Source organism: Podarcis filfolensis (genome assembly GCF_964270895.1).
Source record: "Podarcis filfolensis genome assembly, chromosome: 1".
Taxonomy (NCBI): Eukaryota; Metazoa; Chordata; class Lepidosauria; order Squamata; family Lacertidae; genus Podarcis; species Podarcis filfolensis.
This window is the reverse complement of record NC_139604.1, coordinates 9,664,581-9,688,576: the sequence shown is the minus strand read 5'-3', so window position 1 is coordinate 9,688,576 and position 23,996 is coordinate 9,664,581. Positions and strand designations below refer to the sequence as shown.

The 23,996-nt window shown below is 47.4% G+C and overlaps 1 protein-coding gene across 1 annotated transcript in view; it reads left to right on the top strand.

Moving 5' to 3' along the window:
- The first annotated feature begins 6,601 nt into the window (after positions 1-6,601).
- CYP20A1 (cytochrome P450 family 20 subfamily A member 1) overlaps positions 6,602-23,996 on the top strand; it is a 41,856-nt gene continuing 24,461 nt past the window's right edge. The window contains exons 1-6 of the mRNA XM_083631399.1: positions 6,602-6,743; positions 9,224-9,273; positions 11,686-11,852; positions 16,546-16,691; positions 19,681-19,848; positions 23,388-23,466. Coding sequence (XP_083487525.1) covers positions 6,672-6,743; positions 9,224-9,273; positions 11,686-11,852; positions 16,546-16,691; positions 19,681-19,848; positions 23,388-23,466 — 682 coding nt within the window. The 5' untranslated portion in view covers positions 6,602-6,671. The remainder of the gene's footprint in view (positions 6,744-9,223; positions 9,274-11,685; positions 11,853-16,545; positions 16,692-19,680; positions 19,849-23,387; positions 23,467-23,996) is intronic.

Sequence of the window (23,996 nt, the reverse complement as noted above, 5' to 3'; positions counted from 1 at the left end):
ACCCCAGGAATACCTTCACATCTGATACGAATCTATGCGTGGCTTGCACACCCCCACACTTTTAGCCCTTGTGTGTTCCGATACATGCCTGGAAAAAAAAAGATTTTCGGCCCTGGCTGAGCTGTAGCCTACACAGAAACTATAACTTCTGCTATGGGAACATTTCCTCGGGCCAGAATAGCTGCTAGTCGGTGAGGGGGAAGCATGTGAGAATAAGAGAGTTGCTGTGAAAGAATGCACAACTATATTTACCGTATTTTTCGCCCTATAGGACGCACTTTTCCCCCTCCAAAAATGAAGGGGAAATGTGTGTGCGTCCTATGGGGCGAATGCAGGCTTTCGCTGAAGCCTGGAGAGTGAGAGGGGTCGGTGCACACGGACCCCTCTCGCTCTCCAGGCTTCAGGAAGCTATCCGCAAGCCTTGGGAGCTCGGCGGGAGTTGCCACCGGGCTCGCAAGGCTTGCGGATAGCAGCCTGTTCTCGGGGCTGGGGGGGGAAAATAATTTTATTTATTTATGTCCCCCCCCCCCCAAAAAAAAACACTTAGGTGCGCCCTATGGGCAAGTGCGCCCTATAGGGCGAAAAATACGGTAATAATAATAAGAAGTAATAGTCAGACTACAAGGAGGAAGGGTTGCAAGACGGTAGCTGCTCCCTTTAAAAAAACCAAAACTGGAACTGATCTATGTAAGAATTTGATGGCCAGCGACCTTGGCCATAGAATACAAACACCATTTTCATGGAACTTGAAAAGGGTGAGATTTTTGCCTCCCCAATAGTCAAGACCCAGCTTTCCCTCGCAAAGTAGCTTTTGCCTCCTCCTACAAGCAGCAGTGATCCTTCGCGTAAACCCTTTAGAGGCAACGAACGAAGTGAATGGTTAAAGTAGGGGTGCCACACACACTAACTCTCCACCCCCCCCGTCATCAAAGTCCAGGACAGCTTCTCTCCCCCAGGTCTGAGCTCAGCAGGTAACTGCTATCACCTGTTCATTCAACATTGTATATTTTCTCCACCTCTGTCTATGGGTACAAAAGGCGATTTTACCATAATTACAAGCATTGCATAGCCAGCATGTGCATTTCAAATGATCTATATCAGGGGTCAGCAACCTTTTCCAGCAGGGGGCCAGTCCACTGTCCCTCAGACCATGTGGTGGGCCGGACTATATTTTGAAAAAAAAATATATGAATGAATTCCTATGCCCCGAAAATAACCCAGAGATGCATTTTAAATAAAAGCACACATTCTACTCATGTAAAAATGTGCTGGTTCCCGGACCATCCGTGGGCAGGATTGAGAAGAAGAATGGGCCGGATCCAGCCCCCGGGTCTTAGCTTGTCTACCCCTCATCTATATGCTTTGTGGTACATTTTAAGGGAATTATTAAGAACGGTCAACAGGACAGAGGGAGAAATAGGTTCCAGACTGAAAACATACTACTCACCAAAACAGGTGTGTTGGGTTCTCCGTGGTACCGCGGGATCCTTTTCTCCCGAGTTTCCTGCAATAGTGATACAAAAAAGAATTACCTAGCAACTATGAATTGTGGGACACGGGTGGCGCTGTGGGTTAAACCACAGAGCCTAAGACTTGCCGATCAGAAGGTTGGTGGTTCGAATCCCCGCGATGGGGTGAGCTCCCGTTGTTCGGTCCCTGCTCCTGCCAACCTAGCAGTTCGAAAGCACGTCAAACTGCAAGTAGATAAATAGGTACCGCTCCGGCGGGAAGGTAAACGGTGTTTCCGTGTGCTGCTCTGGTTCGCCAGAAGTGGCTTAGTCATGCTGGCTACATGACCCGGAAGCTTTACACCGGCTCCCTTGGCCAATAAAGCGAGATGAGCGCCGCAACCCCAGAGTCGTCCGTGACTGTACCTAATGGTCAGCGGTCCCTTTACCTTTTTTATGAATTTTGTACTATACTGCAAATGTCTTTTTGAACCTGGCAAACAAAATATTCCAAATATTAAACATTTGTTTATTTTTCAAGGCATATTAACACCACACATTCAATCTATTCATATTCTTCAAGATGAGGCTTTTTGAGTTTTGTGCACCTCTGAGACTCAAAGGGGGGCGGGAATCACCAACTCTTACCGCATGTTTGTGCCGGCCTATTTGAGACTCACTATGCCTCTCACGGATTGCTTGGGGGGGGGCAAGAAGCCGTTGCAGAGGCCCAGCAGGCATTTGAGCATCTCAAAACACACAGGCCTGGCCAGGATGCTAGAAACATTTTCTGAATTGAGGAACCTCCATCCCCCCAAAAGCTGAATGCCATGGTATAAGCAGGTTTGCAGGCCAGAACTCCTCATGCTAAACATACACCTATTTACGCTCAAATGCAACAACCGCTTGAAAAATGTGTGAATTTCTTCTTCAGCTGTTACCTGGCAGCAGCGATCTGCACTTGTTCTTTAAGGCACCTCAGTTCCCAGGCAGATGGCATTAACACTTTTTAAAAAAGTGGGCAACCCTGTTCATAAATCAAGTGAGCTATGTCCAAAGCCTCAAATAATAATAATAATAATATCTTTATTGTCATTGCCCCCTCTCAGGGACAACGAAATTACTTGACTGCTCCATAAAAACACTAATTAAAACAATACAGTATAGTACAGCAAGGAAGATTAGATGACTTTCAAAGTCCAGGCTTCCCATTCAGGGCCGAAATCGCTCTGGAGAAGAAGCTGTTCTTAAGACGGCTCGTTCTTGTCTTCATCGTCCTGTATCTCCGTCCCGACGGCAGGAGCTCGAAGAGACAGTGACCAGGATGCGATGGATCTTTTACTATGTCCAGTGCCTTCCTATGGCACCTTGTGGCATAAATCTGCTCTAAGGTGGAGAGTGGGCAGCCAACAATGCTCTCTGCTGTCTTAACAACTCTGCACAACCCCATCCTGTCCTGGGTAGTACAGCTTCCGTACCACACACATAAGCCATAAGTGAGCACGCTCTCAATTTAAGACAATTTATTTCACTATTATCACTGAAGAGCCTCTTACCTGTTCTGTTCAGGCATACCAAACTATGGTTTGTGGTACCGTAGACAAGAACCCAAAGAGGGACTGAGTTTCCAAACACAAGCAACCATAGTTTGGAGATTTTTATTTATTCCGGTTTTTTGTCCTCTTTAGTGCTCAAAAGACCACTCCCCTCTATGAGAGTTGCTGGAGTCAGAGTGATCAGTAAAAGCATAGGCTGTCCATTCAGACATCATCCCAAACCACAAGTATAAACCATGGTTTGCAAACCCACTTCCAGCCACACCTTCCGATTCTGTTCTGCCGTTTGCTCACAAGTCACCCTGCCAAACCATAGGTGGTTTTAAACAATATCTAAATTCAGCCACTTGTTGTTGTTTAGTCGTTTAGTCGTGTCCGACTCTTCGTGACCCCATGGACCAGAGCACGCCAGGCACTTCTGTCTTCCACTGCCTCCCACAGTTTAGTCAGACTCATGTTTGTAGCTTCGAAGACACTATCCAACCATCTCGTCCTCTGTCGTCCCCTTCTCCTTGTGCCCTCCATCTTTCCCAACATCAGGGTCTTTTCCAGGGAGTCTTCTCTTCTCATGAGGTGGCCAAAGTATTGGAGCCTCAGCTTCACGATCTGTCCTTCCAGTGAGCACTCAGGGCTGATTTCCTTAAGAATGGATAGGTTTGATCTTCTTGCAGTCCATGGGACTCTCAAGAGTCTCCTCCAGCACCATAATTCAAAAGCATAAATTCTTCGACGATCAGCCTTCTTTATGGTCCAGCTCTCACTTCCATACATCACTAAAATTCAGCCACTACCCCCAAGCAAATTAAACAAAAGCCAATTAAAAAGGTGTAGGGTTTCTTCATCAATTTATAAGCTTTATAAAGGCGTTTGTACGTTGCAATGGCTCAATGGAGAGCTCCAGCTCAGTTGGCCAAGCCTGAGGCTTAGATCAGAATGCATTTAAGAGCCTCAGAAAGTCTTCTTTAGGGCAGTGACACGTTTTTGCTACAAAAGACTAACATGGTTCCCCTTTTGGAGCAAATGCATCTCATTTCTTTCCTCCTTTTTGTGTGCTTAAGCGCTTGTTTGTGCTACCTCAAGAACTTTTTTCCTAACTCGCTGCATCAGACCATTGACGTAAAGAGAGAAAGAGAGAGAGAGACTCATATGACCCAAATGACTTTGTGCTTTGTACACCTGAGACCCATATGGCCAAAAACCAACCCAGGAAGAAGACTTGAGGGATGTGACTCTAAAAAAAAAGATGTCAAAGCTGTTTCAGCCAGCATCTGGGATGAGAGCTAACAGGGCATCCTATGATGCAGAAGTCATTCACATCCATGGGACTTCCTCTCAGAGAAGTGGATATAGAATTGCACCCTACAGGCAAAATCCTATGCGTTTCTATCCAAAAGCGAGGGCTGCTGAGTTCAGTGGAACTCAGGGTTCCTGCTCTGCTTGCAAAAACTCTCCGGTTCAAGACAGAGCTTGGAGAGTTATCAGCAGCCGATTCACTGCAGACAATACTGAGAAAGATGTGAGGATAGCCTGACTCAAAGGAAGGCAGCCTGCTACGATCACACTTGCATTCTAGTATTGTGCTAGACTGCAGCTGAAGTCTAGTTTTCAGCTGACAGGCCTAACAGGTAAAGGTAAAGGTAAAGGGACCCCTGACCATTAGGTCCAGTCGTGACCGACTCTAGGGTTGCGGCACTCATCTCGCTTTATTGGCCGAGGGAGCCGGCGTACAGCTTCCGGGTCATGTGGCCAGCACGACTCAGCCGCTTCTGGTGAACCAGAGCAGCGCAAGGAAACACCGTTTACCTTCCCGCCAGAGGAGTACCTATTTATCTACTTGCACTTTGACGTGCTTTCGAACTGCTAGGTTGGCAGGAGCAGGGACCGAGCAACGGGAGCTCACCCCACCTTGGAAGAATGGCAGATGAAAGTGATAAACTATATGGGACTGGCAGAAATGACCGGCAGAATCCGAGACCAGGGAAAAGAGACGGTGGAAGAAGATTGGAAGAAATTTAAGGACTATCTTAAGAAACATTGCAAAATTATTGAAGGCTAGAACAATGTTGATTCAGAAATTAAGGAGTTAAAAGCTGTAACGATTATGTGATTAAGAAAAGAAAGGTTAAAAAGTACATAGAAATTAGGGAAAGGATTTGTTGAATTGACTTAATTAGAGAATGGAATACAGAAAGGGGAGGTATGAGGAGTTCGGGAAAGTAAGTTTTATGAATATAAGGGATGGAAACTATACCAGTTTTGTATGTGTGTTTTTTCTTTTTTGGATTGTATGTATAGTTATTGTTTTTGTTTTTATTGTTCTGTTTATTCTGTTTTATATAAATTCCTAAACTTTAATAAATATATTATAAAAAGAAAAAAGCAACGGGAGCTCACCCCGTTGGTATGTCAGAAGGAAAATGGATTGATATTGATTAGCAACTTCGTATTATTTTGTAAGTTGCCTGTTGCTGTTTCAGTTTTTAGTGCACTGCTTAAACCTATTTTTAACACATTAAGTAATGTACAGAAAAAATATATTCTAATCTCATCTAAGAAAGCAGATCCAAAGTTCAAGAAGCACAAGAAGAACATACGTTTGTATGGAAGATTGGAAAACGTTTACAGGTTTACAGTGGTACCTCTGGATACGAACGGGATCCGTTCCGGAGCCCCGTTCGCATCCTGAAGTAAACGTAAGATGCGATGGCGCATCTGCGGGTCGCGTTTTGCCGCTTCCACGCATGCGTGTGATGTCATTTTGAGCAACTGCATATGCACGAGCGGCAAAACCCGGAAGTAACACGCTCCGTTACTTCCGGGTTGCCATAAAGCGCAACCCGAAAATATTCATCCCGAAGCTACTTCAACCCGAGGCATGCCTGTACTGAGTATATGGGAAATAACTGTGTACAGCTGAAAACGCAGGCAGCATTAAGATAAATTCAACAGCGTAAATAATTTTTGATGGACGTAACAATGGAAAACCGATTGGTATAGTTTTTGTAAAACATGCAGGGATACAAGATATGCAAAACGAACCATGCAAAGAGAAGAAGAGACGTCACTGATATCTCAAGGATGCAAAATCTCTATCTGAAACTGTAAAACAGAAAATTTAATAAAAATATTAAACGAAGCTCTGGTTCATAAGCAACCGCTGCAAGACTTTTTGCACCGGAGGGCAGCGGAGCAACCTGCCTAGGAAAAAAAACAAAAACCGTCGGCGAGGCACTGAATATTGACCAATATTTACCAATGAATTTTGCTTCAGCTGTCCTTGCAGCTTCGACGGGATCAAGGGCTTCGGGAATGCTTTGTAACCCAAAGCCTAAGGGAGTGCAACAGTGCAAAAAAGTGAAAACAGTGCAAAACAGTGCAAATGCACCGCTTTTCTTCCCGGAAAGTGTAAGGACTCCAGACCAGGCGCTGCAGCAGCAGCTGCGCGCGGAGAGGCGCTGCAAAACGCACCCTTGGGCGCAGCTGGGACTGGACCTCCATCAGCCGGGTTGCGTGGGGGGGGGGGTGCGTGCACGCGCGTTTCAAGGAAAAGTCCCGCCCCCCTCCCCGCCTTCCCCGCACAGCCGATAGCTCGATTGCTCTCGCCTCTCCCGTTGCTCGGATCTCCGCCCTGCTGCCGCCCAAACTGGGGCGAGGAAGGGCTGCTGCCATGCTGGACTTCGCTATCTTCGCCGTCACTTTCCTGCTGGTCCTGTTGGGGGCCGTGCTTTACCTCTACCCGGTAAAGGCTGCACCGCGCGCGCGCGCCGGGAGATCAAAGGGGAGATCAAAGGGGTTCTAGAATCTTGGGGCGCCGAGAGAAAGTGCCCGCGCGGAAGCGGGCGGCGCGTCCCCCGCAGCGCTAATGGCTTTACTGGGGAGGGAGTCCCGCCGTTGGGTTTAGTTAGTGGCACTTAGTGGCACCGGGTGAGCAGTGGCGTAGCGTGGGTTGTCAGCACCCGGGGCAAGGCAAGTAATTTGCACCCCCTAACCCGTGGATTTGCGCCCCCTAACCCTAAGCCCCAGATGTTGCGCCCGGTGCGGCCGGCCCCCCCTGCACCCCCCACGCTACGCCACTGCGGGTGAGCCTGCACCGGAGGTAAGGTGTGTTTATTTAAAAGCATAACAATCAGTGGCGTAGCGTGGGTTGTCAGCACCCGGGGCAAGGCAAGTAATTTGCGCCCCCTAACCCATGGATTTGCGCCCCCTAACCCGTGGATTTGCGCCCCCTAACCCTAACCCCCAGATGTTGCGCCCGGTGCGGCCGGCCCCCCCTGCACCCCCACGCTACGCCACTGATAACAATAACGACAACAGTAATAATAATTTATTATTTATACCCCGCCTATCTGGCTGAGTCTCCCCAGCCACTCTGGGCGGCTCCCAATCAAGTGTTAAAACCAGTACAGCGTTAAATATTACAAACTTCCCTGAACAGGGATGCCTTCAGATGTCTTTTAAAGATAGGATAGCTGCTTATTTCCATCACATCTGAAGGGAGGGTGGGCGCCACCACCAAGAAGGCCCTCTGTCTGGTTCCCTGTAACCTCACTTCTCGCAATGAGGGAACCACCAAAAGGCCCTCGGCGCTGGACCTCGGTGTCCGGGCTGAACGATGGGGGTGGAGACGCTCCTTCAGGTATACAGGACCGAGGCCGTTTAGGGCTTTAAAGGTCAGCGCCAACACTATGAATTGTGCTCGGAAACAGCACAAGCAGATATTACTCTAGCGGACATTCCTGCATTGCAGGGAGTTGGGCTACTCGGAAGTAAGTCCGAAGTTCTTCCCCTCCAACGATTCTGGCCGCAGCACTTGACCCATAGCTGTCAACCTTCCCTTTTTTTTTGCGGGGAATTCCCTTATTCCAGCGCCGTTTCCCGCTGCTATCCCGGATTATTAGATATCCTGTAGACAGGTGAGGCTGCTAATCCCTTATTTTCAAGGCTGCTGATCCCTTATTTTCAAATCTGAAAGTTGACAGCTATGACTTGACCCCCAACTCTGAACAGACTACGGGACCCAGAATCCTTTGAGGGAGGGGACGTGCCTCCAATACGCTTTAAAGGCATTTTTGCAAAGTGGGGACTACAGTTCCCATCGTCCCTGACCGCTGTCACAGCTTGCTAAGGGTGATGGGAGTTGTAGTCCCTAAAAAACAGACAGGGATTCGAAATTTTGGCGTAGTGTGTACATGTGCAGCTGAGCAGGGCAGAAACCACAGGAGATGAAAGCAAGGTGGTCTTTTCGAGGAGGAGGGGGCTAAACTTCAGGAGCAACTTTCCAGTAGCTAATAATAATAATAATAATAATAATAATAATAATAATAATAATTTATACCCCACCCATCTGGCTGGGTTTCCCCAGCCCCTCTGAGTGGCTTCCAACAAAGTATTAAAATACAGTAGTTTGTTAAACATTAAAAGCTTCCCTAAACGGGGCTGCCTTCAGATGTCTTCTAAAAGTCTGGTAGTTGTTCTTCTCTTTGACATCTGGTGGCAGGGCGTTCCACAGGGCGGGCGACACCACCAAGGAGGGCCTCTGTCTGGTTCCCTGTAACTTGGCTTCTCGCAGCGAGGGAACTGCCAGAAGGCCCTGGGCGCTGGACCTCAGTGTCCGGGTAGTTTATCCTTGGCTATGAGCCATGGCTGCCGATGTGCGACCTGATGTTCTGCATGTTTAACGGGAGTAAGGCCCTCACTGAAGTCGGTGGAGCTTTCCACTTAGTACAGGTACGCAAGTTTGCTGGCTGACAATACGGTCTTAATAGTTGTTTATTCAGAGGCTGGCTGCTAGGGGGCCTGCTCCCTCGCGAGTGTGTTGAGGATCACAGCCCTTCGCAGAGGAGCCCACCATCTTCCTAGCAAGCCAGTGCTATTCCGACTGGCAGGGGTGGTCCTGATTCGAACTCGGATCACGTTTCACATACAAAGGGTCCCGCTTTTTTCAGCGTCGGGTCAGGAAAGACTGCTGCCTCAAACCCCTGTGGATGTGCTGCCGTTTGATATCTTGAGTTGATCTATCTTTCTGCCCTTTGAGCATTTCAAACTTGGGGGGGGAGAATACTTTTAGATATCCACTGTTGCTTTATAATGGTCTCACTTAGTACATCTGTACTAATGTGCAGCGCATAATCTTGATGTTCCGTTCAAGCCTCCATTTACGTGGCGGAATTCCATCAACCGCGGATTGTGGTTCTGATTATTGCTCCTTTCCTTCCTTAGTCTTCCAGACAGGCTTCAGGTATTCCAGGGATGACTCCGACAGATGAAAAGTAAGTAGCTTCTTACATGTTCGATTGGGGCAGCGATGGGAAATCGTGTCTCCAGATGTTGCTGTGCTGCAACTCACATCGTCCCTGACCATTGGGCAAGCTGATCAAGGCTGATGGGAGATGGAATCCAGCAAAACTTGGCAAGCTGCAGATTCTCCACGCTTGATCAAGGGCCTGAATCTTTTCCTCTCCATGCACTGCGGATTAATATTTTCATGCACAAATGGGCTATGTTCTGATCTTTCTTGGGAGCCAGTGTGGTGTAGTGGTTAGGAGCGGTAGACTCGTAATCTGGGGAACCGGGTTCGTGTCCCCGCTCCTCCACATGCAGCTCCTGGGTGACCTTGGGCCAGTCACACTTCTCTGAAGTCTCTCAGCCCCACTCACCTCACAGAGTGTTTGTTGTGGGGGAGGAAGGGAAAGGAGAATGTTAGCCGCTTTGAGACTCCTTCGGGTAGTGATAAAGCAGGATATCAAATCCAAACTCCTCTTCTTCTTCTTCTGTGAGGCGTTCCCAAAGTAAAGGAAGGATTGAACTCTGATTAATAAGAATACACACAGAGGCTTGAACCAGCAAGACTCTGGGAAGGGTGTGTATAATAATCTCTGTCTCCAGCCCCTGGCCCAGGTCGTTTTATTCACAAAAGAGCTTTTTACAGAGCGTTCGTAAGAACCAATCAGATTTCTTCTGAGCATTTCAACAAACCCCACGTGGAGACAAAGTTAAACTACAAACACTAGTTAAGCATGTATACTTTTGGAGTAAATGAATGAAAACTACAAAGGAGTACATTCAGCAACCCGGGAGGTCATAAACAATCAATACACATGATAAGAAGGATGGCCGGAAAGACAGCGATCATTATCACCTTCAGGTGAGATCTGTTTCCTGGCCCTAAGATTAGCATCCTAAGATTAACATATCAGAAAAGCTACATCAAAGAAACTGCCCACTCTCTTTGATGACCCAGGACGCCTGCCTGTGTAAGTGTGTACGTGACTTGTCAAGCAAGAGAAATGGGCAGTAGAGGAAATGGCCAGAGATGCAGAGGGTTGTGGGATTTGATCAGAAATTACTGTCAATGTATCAAACCCAGTCAACACAATGCATTCATCGTGGACACAATGGCTTGATGCATATTTTATAATTCCTCATAGTAATCCCACCTGACCCCACACTCTGGATATTTGCACTCCTACAGAGGTGCTGATAGGGAAAGTTCCTATGGGGTACCTGTGCCGCTGAAGGACCAGGTGCACAGCCTGGGAGTCATTTTGGACTCACAGCTGAACACAGAGCCGCAGGTCAATTCTGTGTCCAGGGCAGCTGTCTACCAGCTCCACCTGGTACACAGGCTGAGACCCTATCTGCCTGCAGACTGTCTTGCCAGAGTGGTGCATGCTCAGGTTATCTCCCGCTTGGACTACTGCAATGCGCTCTATGTGAGGCTACCTTTGAAGGTGACCCGGAAACTACAGCTAATCCAGAATCCGGCAGCTAGACTGGTGACTGGGAGCAGCCGCCAGGACCATATAATACCGGTCCTGAAAGACCTACATTGGCTCCCAATACGTTTCCGAGCACAATTCAAAGTGTTGGTGCTGACCTTTAAAGCCCTAACCGGCCTCGGTCCAGTATATCTGAAGGAGCGTCTCCACCCCCATCGTTCAGCCCGGATACTGAGGTCCAGCGCCGAGGGCATTCTGGCAGTTCCCTCATTGCGAGAAACCAAGTTACAGGGAACCAGGCAGAGGGCCTTCTCGGTAGTGGAATGCCCTCCCATCAGATGTCAAGGAAATAAACAACTACCTGACTTTTAGAAGACACCTGAAGGCAGCCCTGTTTAGGGAAGTTTTTAATGTCTGATTTTTTATTGTATTTTTAATATTCTGTTGGGAGCTGCCCAGAGTGGCTGGGGAAACCTAGCCAGATGGACAGGGTATAAATAATAATAAATTATTACTAGTACTACTACTACTGCTACTCTTGCCCAAAGGTTCATGAGGGCTGTCACATCCCTGGGTACCCCATTGGCAGCAAAGCTGTGTCCAGTGTATACTCCTTGTATACACCTTGCTGTGTCCAGTGGCTCCACCAGGAGCATTCAGAAGTGAAGATCTCTGCATGGAGCACAGGGAACTCCAGCAGGTCTTCAAGTGCCAAAGGTTTGTCACCAACTGCAACATGTCTGCCATAGCAAAGGTGTCTGTGGCACAGACAATAATGCCGACTTGGGCAGTGGATGGTTCTAATGGACCCCTCTATATCTTTGCATGTTCAGAATTTTGATGGCAAATTGTATGGGTGATATTCAACTGAAAGTAATCAACCAAGTTGTTCATTAATTTCAGTGGAGTAAAATTTAGTTGTCCTACCACCCGGTGGTCATCTCTGTCCTTTCTTCGTTCCAGAGATGGAAACCTCCCAGATATCATCGCTAGCGGTAGCTTGCATGAGTTCCAGGTGAATCTCCATGAGAAATACGGCCCTGTGGTCTCTTTCTGGTTTGGACGGCGTCTTGTGATTAGTCTCGGGTCCATGGATCTCCTCAAGCAGCACATCAACCCCAACAAGACCTGTGAGTGCTCTTCCTTCCTGGTGTTTACAAAAATACGAGTTGGGTTTGAACCGTAGAAATGACCGCATTCATTGTGGGATAAGCTTTTGAGGCGGGACACGGGTGGCGCTGTGGTCTAAACCACTGAGCCTTGGGCTTGCCGATCGGAAGGTCGGTGGTTCAAATCCCCGCGACGGGGTGAGCTCCCGTTGTTTGGTCCCAGCTCCTGCCAACCTAGCAGTTTGAAAGCACACCAGTGCAAGTAGATAAATAGGTACCACATGCTGGCCACATGACCCGGAAAAACTGTTTGCGGACAAACATTGGCTCCCTCAGCCAGTAAAGCGAGATGAGCGCTGCAACCCCAGAGTCGTTCGCGACTGGATTTAACTGTCAGGAGTCCTTTACCTTTAAGCTTTTGAGAGTGGCGGCCCGTTTCATAGTGCAAGAACTCAAAGCCGCCAGTGATCTCTGCGTGTGTGAGAGAGGGAGACGCTCAAAACTTACTCCAGTCTTCCCTGCTGAAATTTGGTGGGGCAACGTGGAGAAGAGATGTTTGACCCAGAGGCTGCAGTTTACTTGACTCTGACAACTATTTAAATTTCTCCTGATGCTTTTTGAAAAGCTCCTTGCCTTAGAGGATTGTGGTATTTAAGTACCGTATTTTTCGCTCTATAAGACGCACCAGACCACAAGACGCACCTAGTTTTTGGAGGAGGAAAACAAGGGGGGGGGGGATTCTGTATCTCAGAAGCCAGAACAGCAAGTGGGATCGCTGCACGTGTTTAGTAACACTTAAAAATGGTTTCTGGACAGCTGGACACCCAACGCCTAACCAAAGCCGTCGCCTTCATGGCCTTAAGGGATCTTTGGACGTTCATATGTATTACAGTGGTACCTCTGGTTAAGTACTTAATTCGTTCCGGAGGTCTGTTCTTAACCTGAAACTGTTCTTAACCTGAAGCACCACTTTAGCTAATGGGGCCTCCTGCTGCCGCCGCACCGCCAGAGCACGATTTCTGTTCTCATCCTGAAGCAAAGTTCTGAACCTGAAGCACTATTTCTGGGTTAGTGGAGTCTGTAACCTGAAGCGTATGTAACCCGAGGTACCACTGTACTGGGTTCACTTTTTTAAAAAAAGTATTAAACTTGCTGTGTGGCATTTGGGGGCGCTTTTGCTCATGCCGCTGCGTGGATCCCCGGGCTTCTGCAATTATTATTATAATTATAATAATTATTATTATTATGTCACTCTTCTGACTGGATTGCCCCAGCCATGCTGGGCGGCTCTCAGCAAAATATTAAAAACACAGTAAAGCAGGGGTCGGCAACCTTTTTCAGCCGTGGGCTGATCCACCATCCCTCAGAGCATGTGGTGGGCCGGACTATATTTTGGGGGTGGGGAAATGAACGAATTCCTGTGCCCCATAAATAACTCAGAGATGCATTTTAAATAAAAGCACACATGCTACTCATGTAAAAACACGCTGATTCCCGAACCATACGCAGGCTGGATTGAAAAGGTGAATGGGCCGCATCCGGCCCACGGGCCTTACGTTGCCTACCCCTGCAGTAAAGCACCAGCCATTAAAAAGCTTCCCTGAACAGGGCTGCCTTCAGATGTCTTGTAAAAGTCAAATAGTTGTTTATCTCCTTGACATCTGATGGGAGGGTGTTCTTCAGGGAGGGCGCCACTACCAAGAAGGCCCCGTGCCCAGTTTCCTGTAGCTTCACGTCTCTGGCAGGGAGGGAACCGCCAGAGGCATCAAAAGCAGGGCATCACAGACATCAAACAGAAGCCGAGGCGGCTTCTGCGAATCCATAATATCCCGCTGAATTTGGCACAGCTGAGTGGTGTAGTGTTCAAGCCACCGTGAAGCTCAATGGATGACCTTGGACCAATGGACGCCTCTTCTGAAAACCTATCTCGCAGGATCGTTGTGAGGATCAAATGGGGAGCTGTGAAATCTAATGCAAGAAATTAAGTGTGGAAAGGCGTGTGTTCGGGTTGGGGTGGCATGGAGTTCAGTCCTTGCCCAGCCAGGACGCCCACCGTGAGGTGACCTTGGTGCTATGGTTGCCCCTCACAGGGGTATGAAAGGAAAATATAAGTTAGATGTGGATTGCATGGCACTATAACTGCCCCGAGACCTCTGGGTATAAATTCAATAAATACAGTGGTAGCTCGGGTTACATACGCTTCAGGTTACATACACTTCAGGTTACAGACTCCGCTAACCCAGAAATATTACCTCAGGTAAAGAACTTTGCTTCAGGATGAGAACAGAAATTGTGCTCCGGTGGCGCAGCAGCAGCGGGAGGCCCCATTAGCTAAAGTGGTGCTTCAGGTTAAGAACAGTTTCAGGTTAAGTACAGACCTCCGGGATGAATTAAGTACTTAACCTGAGGTACCACTGTAATAATAACAACTATAATTAAGAATGCAAGGGAGACTGGATATTTGAAGACACAAGAATTACAAGCAATTTGTGACATAACACCAAACATTCCTCTTTGGACTCTCAGTCTACTTTGTTTTGTTTTTGCTTTTATGCTTTTTCAGTCAAAAGTAATACAATTGGTTCAAACAGAAATTGTTTTACGCTCCTTAAGAACAGCTTCCCGCATACTGCAATGTGGATTTCTGACAAGCGCCCCCAGAGTTACGGTGGTTGTTGTTATTTATTAAATTTGCATACCGGCCTTCATATGAAGACTGCAGGAAGGTTTGTGACCTAAAAACACAAGGTGAAAGCACAAAATACCTGACGACGACAGGGGGCCTGTTTCAAATTTGGAGAGAGTGCCGTGGGCGCCGTTAACAAAATGGCGGCCATGGCGTCTGTGTGGCGTAACGCCAAATGGCTGCCACATCTAAAAGGACGGAAAAAGATACCGGACCACAAAATGGCTGGGGGCGTGCCTCTTTCCACATGAATGGGGAGAAAAGGCGCCTACATCAGACGCCATGCTTGCTTGCAAACAGAAGCTTTTTGCACTTTTCCTCTTCAGAACATGGCAGAGGGTGGGTGCCCAGTCTGGGCATCAGTAAAATGATCAGGAGGGGGGGTTCCGTGTCGGCAAGGCTGAGCCGGCGTGGACAGAACTCGAAAGGGAATCGCAAACAGACTCTTGTGCATTTAGGATTTGATTTTTGAAGAGATATTTATGGTGCGTTTCTTCTGGTGTTTCCCGCCACGGTCGTAATAATGCGGAGGTGCCTTTTACATGCGGTAAAAACCCTGGAATATGGCAAGGAGGGGTCTCTGTGAAGAGTGCCAGCTGCGTTTTTTGCTAATTGAATTGAACGGCAGATGGCTTGGAGTTTTTGGCAGTGCTGGGCAGGGGATATTGCCGGCCAGCAAGGTGGCTTGCATAATAAGTGGATTCTGCCGCAGCGCTCCTAACTGCTCTGCTGGCTTCTAATTTATCTCCTGTGATTGAAAAAACTCTTTCAAAGAGGACCGCCTTGGTGGTCTTGTCAAAGTGTGTCTCGGAAACTAAAATGGAGGGGAGGGCTAGAATTGTATGGAAGGCACCTTGTCGGAGGAAAGGTTAAAAAGGTAAAGGGACCCCTGACCATTAGGTCCACTCGTGGCCGCCTCTGGGGTTGCAGCGCTCATCTCGCTTTATTGGCCGAGGGAGCCGGCGTACAGCTTCCGGATCATGTGGCCAGCATGACTAAGCCGCTTCTGGCGAACCAGAGCAGTGCACGGAAACGCCGTTTACCTTCCCGCCGGAGTGGTACCTATTTATCTACTTGCACTTTGCCGTGCTTTCGAACTGCTAGGTTGGCAGGAGCAGGGACCGAGCAATGGGAGCTCACCCCGTCGCGGGGATTCAAACCACCAACCTTCTGATCGGCTAGTCCTAGGCTCTGTGGTTTAACCTACAGCGCCACTTGCGTTCCTTATACTCCTATACTTAAAGGTAAAGGTAAAGGGACCCCTGACCATTAGGTCCAGTTGCGGACGTCTCTGGGGTTGCGGCGCTCGTCTCGCTTTATTGGCCGAGGGAGCCAGCTTCAGGGACATGTGGCCAGCATGACTAAGCCACTTCTGGCGAACCAGAGCAGCTCACGGAAACACCGTTTACCTCCCCGCCGGAGCGGTACCTATTTATCTACTTGCACTTTGCCGTGCTTTCGAACTGCTAGGTTGGCAGGAGCAGGAACCGAGCAACGGGAGCTCACCCCGTCGCAGGGATTCAAACCGCCAACCTTAGGATCAGCAAGTCCTAGGCTCTGTGGTTTAACCCACAGCAACAAATCTATTCCAGGGGTAGCTTATGTGGGGGTTTTCCCATCAGCCCTAAACAGCATGGCCTTTGGATTGGGTGTAGCCAGCATTTTTGTTGGGGGGGGGCAGAACTTCAGTTAGCTATGTATTTTTATTGTTTTGTATTGATTTGGGGGGGTGGCAGCTGCCCCTCCCTGCCCTCCCCTTGGCTACACCCATGGCCATTGGAGAGGGATGGTGGGAGTTGTAGTTAAGCAACAAATTAAGGGCACCACGTTGGCCACCTCGATCTGCTGTATGAGGAGCATTGGTAGATACCAACTCTGCCCTGGTATTTTTTTGGCAAGGAAGCGAGAGAAGTAGAAACTGCTCCCCGTTAAATGTTTTGACAGACCCACGCGTCACTGAATACTGCTCTTTTTGGGGACGTCGCATGGATTTCTGTTGGATTTTGGATTTTCTCTCCCTCTACCTAGCGGATCCCTTTGAAACGATGCTGAAGTCCTTGTTGCGGTACCAGTCCGGCCTCGGCGGAGATGCTGGCGAGAGCTGCTTGAGGAAGAAGCTCTATGAAAACGGAGTAACCAAGTGTCTACAGAGCAACTTCTCAGCCATTCAGAAGGTGAATTGCCTAGTCTTGAGGGTTCACTGCGTTGCTTGGTAGCAATGTAGGTGGGTAGGTGGGTGTCTCTCTGAGCAAGGCAAGTCCCTTTTGAGGCACCGGCAAGGTGGTGGACGTAATGAGATGCCAAGTTATTAGGGCTGTTGTTGTTGTTTAGTCGTTTAGTCGTGTCCGACTCTTCGTGACCCCGTGGACCAGAACACGCCAGGCCCTCCTGTCTTCCCCTGCCTCCCGCAGTTTGGTCAAACTCATGCTGGTAGCTTCGAGAACACTGTCCAACCATCTCGTCCTCTGCCGTCCCCTTCTCCTTGTGCCCTCCATCTTTCCCAACATCAGGGTCTTTCCCAGGGAGTCTTCTCTTCTCATGAGGTGGCCAAAGTATTGGAGCCTCAGCTTCAGGATCTGTCCTTCCAGTGAGCACTCAGGGCTGATTTCCTTAAGAATGGATGGGTTTGATCAACTTCATGCAGTCCATGGGACTCTCAAGAGTCTCCTCCAGCACCATAATTCAAAAGCATCAATTCTTCGGCGATCAGCCTTCTTTATGGTCCAGCTCTCACTTCCATACATCACTACTGGGAAAACCATAGCTTTGACTATACGGGCCTTTGTTGGCAAGGTGATGTCTCTGCTTTTCCTAATATTGCTGTTGCTAAATCTTTCATCATTAGCATGCAGAAATCTGCTTGCTTCCTCCCCAGTTAAATCTTGCCCGTTTACTTCCATCTTACATTCTTTAAACTTTGCAAAGCATTGTCTTGGCCCAGAGTCCCATCTGTGCTCTGAGATGTGGAAGCTCCCAGGTGAGTTGGCATCCACATGGACTTCTTTCTTGGAGGGAGCAGCTTCATACTCTTGTCTTTGGGGATGTGCAGGCCTTTTTTAATGACGCGGGTGGCGCTGTGGGTTAAACCACAGAGCCTAGGACTTGCCGATCAGAAAGTCGGCGGTTCGAATCCCTGCGACGGGGTGAGCTCCCATTGCTCGGTCCCTGCTCCTGCCAACCTAGCAGTTCAAAAGCATGTCAAAGTGCAAGTAGATAAATAGGTACCGCTCCGGCGGGAAGGTAAACAGTGTTTCTGTGTGCTGCTCTGGTTCACCAGAAGTGGCTTAGTCCTGCTGGCCACATGACCCGGAAGCTGTACGCCGGCTCCCTCGGCCAATAAAGCGAGATGAGCACCACAACCCCAGAGTCGTCCGCAACTGGACCTAATGGTCAGGGGTCCCTTCACCTTTACCTTTATATGATGCAAACTACTAATAATTATAAATAGCAGAATGTAGGCACCCTATATATAGAAATGAGCAAACCAGTGATATTTTAGGGAGCAGGCTAGCAGGCGGGGTCCATTACTTACATCGTAGGAGCCTACACAACACAAAACACTGTTTTTATTTTTTTTTAGAGGAGGAAAACAAGAAAAAAAATATTCTGAATGAAACAGTGGATGTATCATTTTTGTGGTTCATGCTGTGGCCACTGACATGTGATTTGATGGTGAATTTGGGGTGACCCAACGCAAAAATCCTGAGGATCCATGTGGATCCGTGCTCTGTAACCACGTTTTTGCACCATTGCGGCCCCACGCAACAGTGTGTGTGTGATTTTTTTGGTGCAGGCTGTAGCCATGGACATGCTATGTGATCTGATGGTGAATTTGGGGTGACCCAATGTAAAAATCCTGAGGATCCGTGGACTTTTACCTCCCCCCTCCCAGGCAGCCTCCGCTAGCGTCCCTTATCTCTCTCCCGATCCCACCGATCAGCTGTTTCCTTTCAACACTCCCTTCCCTCTTGTTTGCCTTAGTGTCTTTTCCTTAGCTGGAGCAGTTTTATGCTCCTCCTTTTCTTCTAATTTCTCTCCTTATTGCTTTAGTCTTCCTGTTTCCCCCCTTTGCGAGTTTGCTGTCTTTACCTCCCCGTTCCCAGGCAGCCTCCTTTATCTCTAGCGTCCCTTATCTCTCTCCCCGCAAACGACCAGCGGCTTTGTTTCAACACCCACTTCCCTCTTTCAAAAAAAAAAAAAGCATGATCTGCTTTTTGCCCCTGGGCAATTCAGCTCCAGGGACCATGCATCCGCCCCATAAGACGCACAGACATTTCCCCTTACTTTTTAGGAAGAAAAAATGCGTCTTATGGAGCGAAAAATACGGTATATTGTGGCATTTTTGTATTGGATCAGATTGTTAGAAGGGGTGCGATCTTCGTTGTTTCTTCAGCTTGCAAACTGCCTTGCATATCGTAATATAGAAAGGTGGTCTAACAAATTAAAAGCGAAATGAAATATCGATAGCCGTCGGGACAAGACAAGTAACAAATGCTTCCTTTACCTTAGTTCGTTCTCGAAGTGTAGCTTTATGAGGCTTTGCCCTCGGGTGGGAAAAAATATTGTGCCCGGGAAAGGGAAAATGGGAGTCAAACAGACACTCAGGGAATAGTTCGGAGAAAAAGCTTTATTTCTACCATCCATGAACTGGTAGATGGAGCAAGTGTGATAGTTCACAAAACAAGCACGAGTTCACAGTCATGTGCACAGAGCATATATTCCCCTTCCAGTTCCCTCCCCTTTCTCCTCCCTCAGGAGTCCTGCCCAATGTTGAGGTTCCTGAGCATGTACAGAAAGCTCCTGTCTTGGGACTCTTGGACTCTTGGCACCCTTCCCAGGAAAGGGGGAATGAGAGCGGTTCAGCATGTCCAAGATGTTGCAACTGAATGAGATAAAAGTCAATTCTTAGGCCTGCTCTGACAGAGTCTATTCATTAGCTTTTTGAAGCCTTCTCGTACTGATAAAAGTAATGCAACAGCAGAGCAAATGAGCAGATGCTTAGCTGCTGAGAAAATGATTTTGAAAAGCTTTGAGAAGCTTTGAGCCTGCTTTGGGGGGGTGACTTCAGGCCTAGGTGGGGTCACCTGTCCTCACCTTCCTTCAGAAGTAACTTGGGGGGACAAAGCAATGGTTTGACACAGGATCTCTCTTCTTTTCTTCAAGCTGTCAGAAGAGCTCCTTGCAAAATGGCTATCCTTCCCCGAATCTCAACATGTGCCCCTCAGTCAGCACATGCTTGGCTTTTCGATGAAGGCCGTCACTCAAGCCGCAATGGGCGGCAGGTTTGAGGATGACCAGGAAGTGATCCGGTTCCGTAAGAACCACGATGCGGTAAGCGTCTGGAAGGGGAGAGAAAGAAATGTTATTTCTCAAGTCCTTGCTTCTGATTGTCTTGCAATCCCTGCACTTTTTGATTCCCAGGCACATTTAGCCTAAAACAGTTGAGGCCAGAGTGGATAAAAATCTCTGATTAAAAAAAAGAAAAATCGGATTTTAAAAAAATTAAATCGAATTTTTGAAACAAAATGCTTTTGGAGGAAAAATCTTTGTAAAGATAGTTTTCTATTTAAGTCACGTTATAGTTCAAAGGCTATTCATCAGGAAATAAGGATTTGTTTTAAGTTTTTCATGTGTGCTAAAACTCAGTCTAAGTTCTTTTAAAAAAAAAAAAGTTTAACCACATCATTATATGCTATAATGTTACAGTGGTACCTCGGGTTAAGTACTTAATTCGTTCTGGAGGTCCGTACTTAACCTGAAACTGTTCTTAACCTGAAGCACCACTTTAGCTAATGGGGCCTCCTGCTGCTGCCGTGCCGCCGGAGCCCGATTTCTGTTCTCATCCTGAAGCAAAGTTCTTAACCTGAAGCACTATTTCTGGGTTAGCAGAGTATGTAACCTGAAGCGTATGTAACCTGAAGTGTATGTAACCCGAGGTACCACTGTATTGTTTTAGCTAAATAAATTGTTTAAATTGTTATTAATGAAATGATTGCTTTTCTCCTTCCAATTAAGTACAGCAGGAAAGTTGTCCAAATATAAACAATTAACTTACTAAACCTCACAATAATTTCATAACTGTCTATATATTTCTAATAGTATAACCAAATCAGTAATTTTTTATATATAGTGGTACCTCGGGGCCCTAAGCTATAGCTTGTTCAGCTTATACGTAAATCCGGCACTTCTCCCACCAGCTGCAAGCTAGAGATTAAGGCTGTGGCGGACCTTTTCTTGGTCTCGCAAGGCTATGTGACACCAAACCGAGCCCCAGCCTTTGCCTCCAACTCCAGAGGAAAGATGGGGACTGAAGTTTTGGATGCCCAAGGTGTCCAGAACGGTAGGCTTGCGTGGAGAGGAGGGGGAGATTTCTGCCCACCACCAACTTTGACGAAACGAAACTGTGAAGCCCTCGTGGAGACATTTGCCCATAGCCACTCGGCCAGCTTCCTAAGCGATTTGAAAATGAGCTTTTTTGCACCCTGACGTTCTCGTTGCCATGGATCTGATTATGCCTTTTGCTCACAAATAAATATAATTTCACAAGTACAGTGGTAACTTGGTTCTCAAACTTAATCTGTTCCGGAAATCCGTTCCAAAACCAAAGCGTTCCAAAACCAAGGCGCGCTTTCCCATAGAAAGTAATGCAAAATGGATCAATCCATTCCAGACTTTTCAAAGCAACCCCTAAAACAGCAATTTAACCTGAATTTTACTATCTAACGAGACCATTGATCGATAAAATGGAAGCAATAAATAATGTACTGCAGTCACACAATCAATCAGTAGCTGAACTGGGTTCCATGCAGTCACAAAAACAAAAAAAGAGACACAAAAATGCAAAATACCGTATTTTTTGCTCTATAAGACTCACTTTTCCCCTCCTAAAAAGTAAGGGGAAATGTGTGTGCGTCTTATGGAGCGAATGCAGGCTGCGCAGCTATCCCAGAAGCCAGAACTGCAAGAGGGATTGCTGCTTTCACTGCGCAGCGATCCCTCTTGCTGTTCTGGCTTCTGAGATTCAGAATATTTTTTTCTTGTTTTCCTCCTCCAAAAATTAGGTGTGTCTTGTGGTCTGGAGCGTCTTATAGAGTGAAAAATACGGTAAATTAACAAAAACAGACCTCAGCGTAACACTCAAAACAGAAGTGTGGCACTCAAATGAGAAGTGTAACACTCAAAACGGCTTCTGAAAAAGACTTGCACACCGGAACACTTACTTCCGGGTTTGCAGTGTTTGGGTTCCAAGGCGTTTGAGAACCAAGGTACCACTGTAGTTGTAATTTCTGTTGCCATGATCCCAAGTCCTGTATTGCTGAGTTTTGTAGCCGATCATTTGTTGGAAGGAGCATCCTGGCTCTGTTTCAGCAGCGCTCTTTTGGACCATTCGGTGTGATTTATCCCAAGGGATTGATCTGCCCACTTTCTATTAATGGAGCCTTACCTTCAGCTGTGCCAGTAACTGCTGCGTAAGCCTTCCTCCTTGAAAATACCGCTCTAATGCAGTAGTCGTCAATCTACACCTAAGGCACGTTGGCTTGGATCCTAAGGTCAGTTGACTTAAGGAAGTTCATGGAAGTTAAGTTTCCTACCCAAAGAAGAAGAAGAAGAGTTTGGATTTGATACCCCGCTTTATCACTACCCGAAGGAGTCTCAAAGCGGCTAACAATCTCCTTTTCCCTTCCTCCCCCACAACAAACACTCTGTGAGGTGAGTGAGGCTGAGAGACTTCAGAGAAGTGTGACTAGCCCAAGGTCACCCAGCAGCTGCATGTGGAGGAGCGGGGAAGAGAACCTGGTTGCCCAGATTACGAGTCTACCGCTCTTAACCACTACACCACACTGGAGAAGCGGAGACGCGAACCCAGTTCTCCAGATTACGAGTCTACCGCTCTTAACCACCACACCACACTGGAGAAGCGGAGACGCGAACCCAGTTCTCCAGATTACGAGTCTACCGCTCTTAACCACTACACCACACTGGAGAAGCGGAGACGCGAACCCAGTTCTCCAGATTACGAGTCTACCGCTCTTAACCACTACACCACACTGGAGAAGCGGAGACGCGAACCCAGTTCTCCAGATTACGAGTCTACCACTCTTAACCACTACACCACACTGGAGAAGCGGAGACACAAACCCAGTTCTCCAGATTACGAGTCTACCACTCTTAACCACTACACCACACTGGAGAAGCGGAGACACAAACCCAGTTCTCCAGATTACGAGTCTACCGCTCTTAACTACTACACCACACTGGAGAAGCGGAGACGCGAACCCAGTTCTCCAGATTACGAGTCTACCGCTCTTAACCACTACACCACACTGGCTCTTTTTTTGCAGGTAACCCACAGTTACCTTCAAAAAAGGCACCCCTCCACCCCAGAAACCATAGCTAAAGGAAATGAAGAGCTCTTGCTGAACCATGTGGTTGGGGAGAAGATGGAAACCTTTTATTCAGTGAAGTTCCTTATGTTTTGTTTTAGGATTCGGGCCAATGAGAGCCAGTCTCTTATTGCAATTACAGTGGTACCTCGGGTTACAGACGCTTGCGGTTACAGACACTTCAGGTTACAGACTCCGCTAACCCAGAAATAGTACCTCAGATTAAGAACTTTGCTTCAGGATGAGAACAGAAATCATGCTCTGGCAGCATGGCGGCAGCTGGAGGCCCCATTAGTTAAAGTGGTGCTTCAGGTTAAGAACAGTTTCAGGTTAAGAACGGACCTCCAGAACATATTAAGTTCTTAACCAGAGGTACCACTGTATAGAACTAAAGCCCTAATTTTTATTTTTCCGGGGAGACTGATTTAAGACAAGATGCTTAATAAGACTTGGAAAGATAATGCGATTCATCTGCACTTGTTTCAGATCTGGTCAGAGATTGGAAAGGGCTTCTTGGATGGGTCCCTTGACAAAAGCACGACTCGGAAAAAGCTGTATGAAGATGGTGAGTTTAATTTCGGGGTCCGTGCATTAGCCCTGCAGGTGTGGATGCGGCAATCGCATCCAGGCTGCAAAATCCATTTTCTTTTTGTGTAGGTATGCTTGCCTATTCCTTTTTTTAAAAAATAATTTTTATTGACTTTAACATATAAATTATAAAATGTACCACAAAACCTATCACTTATACAATCTTTTTAGACTTCCATCAGCACCTCTGATGATCCACCGTTTTAACCACTTCTTATGCATTTCTTAACTTCATATTGCCTTTACATCTCTTAACAAATCATCCTTCCCCTTCTCCATTTTTGCTATACTTCCAATAATACACCTCACAAAACTTCTTGCAAACCTACAAACGTCGTCTGATCTTCACAAGTACTTTTCAAATAGTCCGTAAATTTGCTCCAGTCTTCCGTGAATTTCTGGTCCCGCTGGTTTCGAATCCTTCCTGTTAGTTTATCTAGTTCTGCATAGTCCATTAACGTCATCCTCCAGTCTTCAATCGTCGAGGTATGCTTGCCTATTTCACAG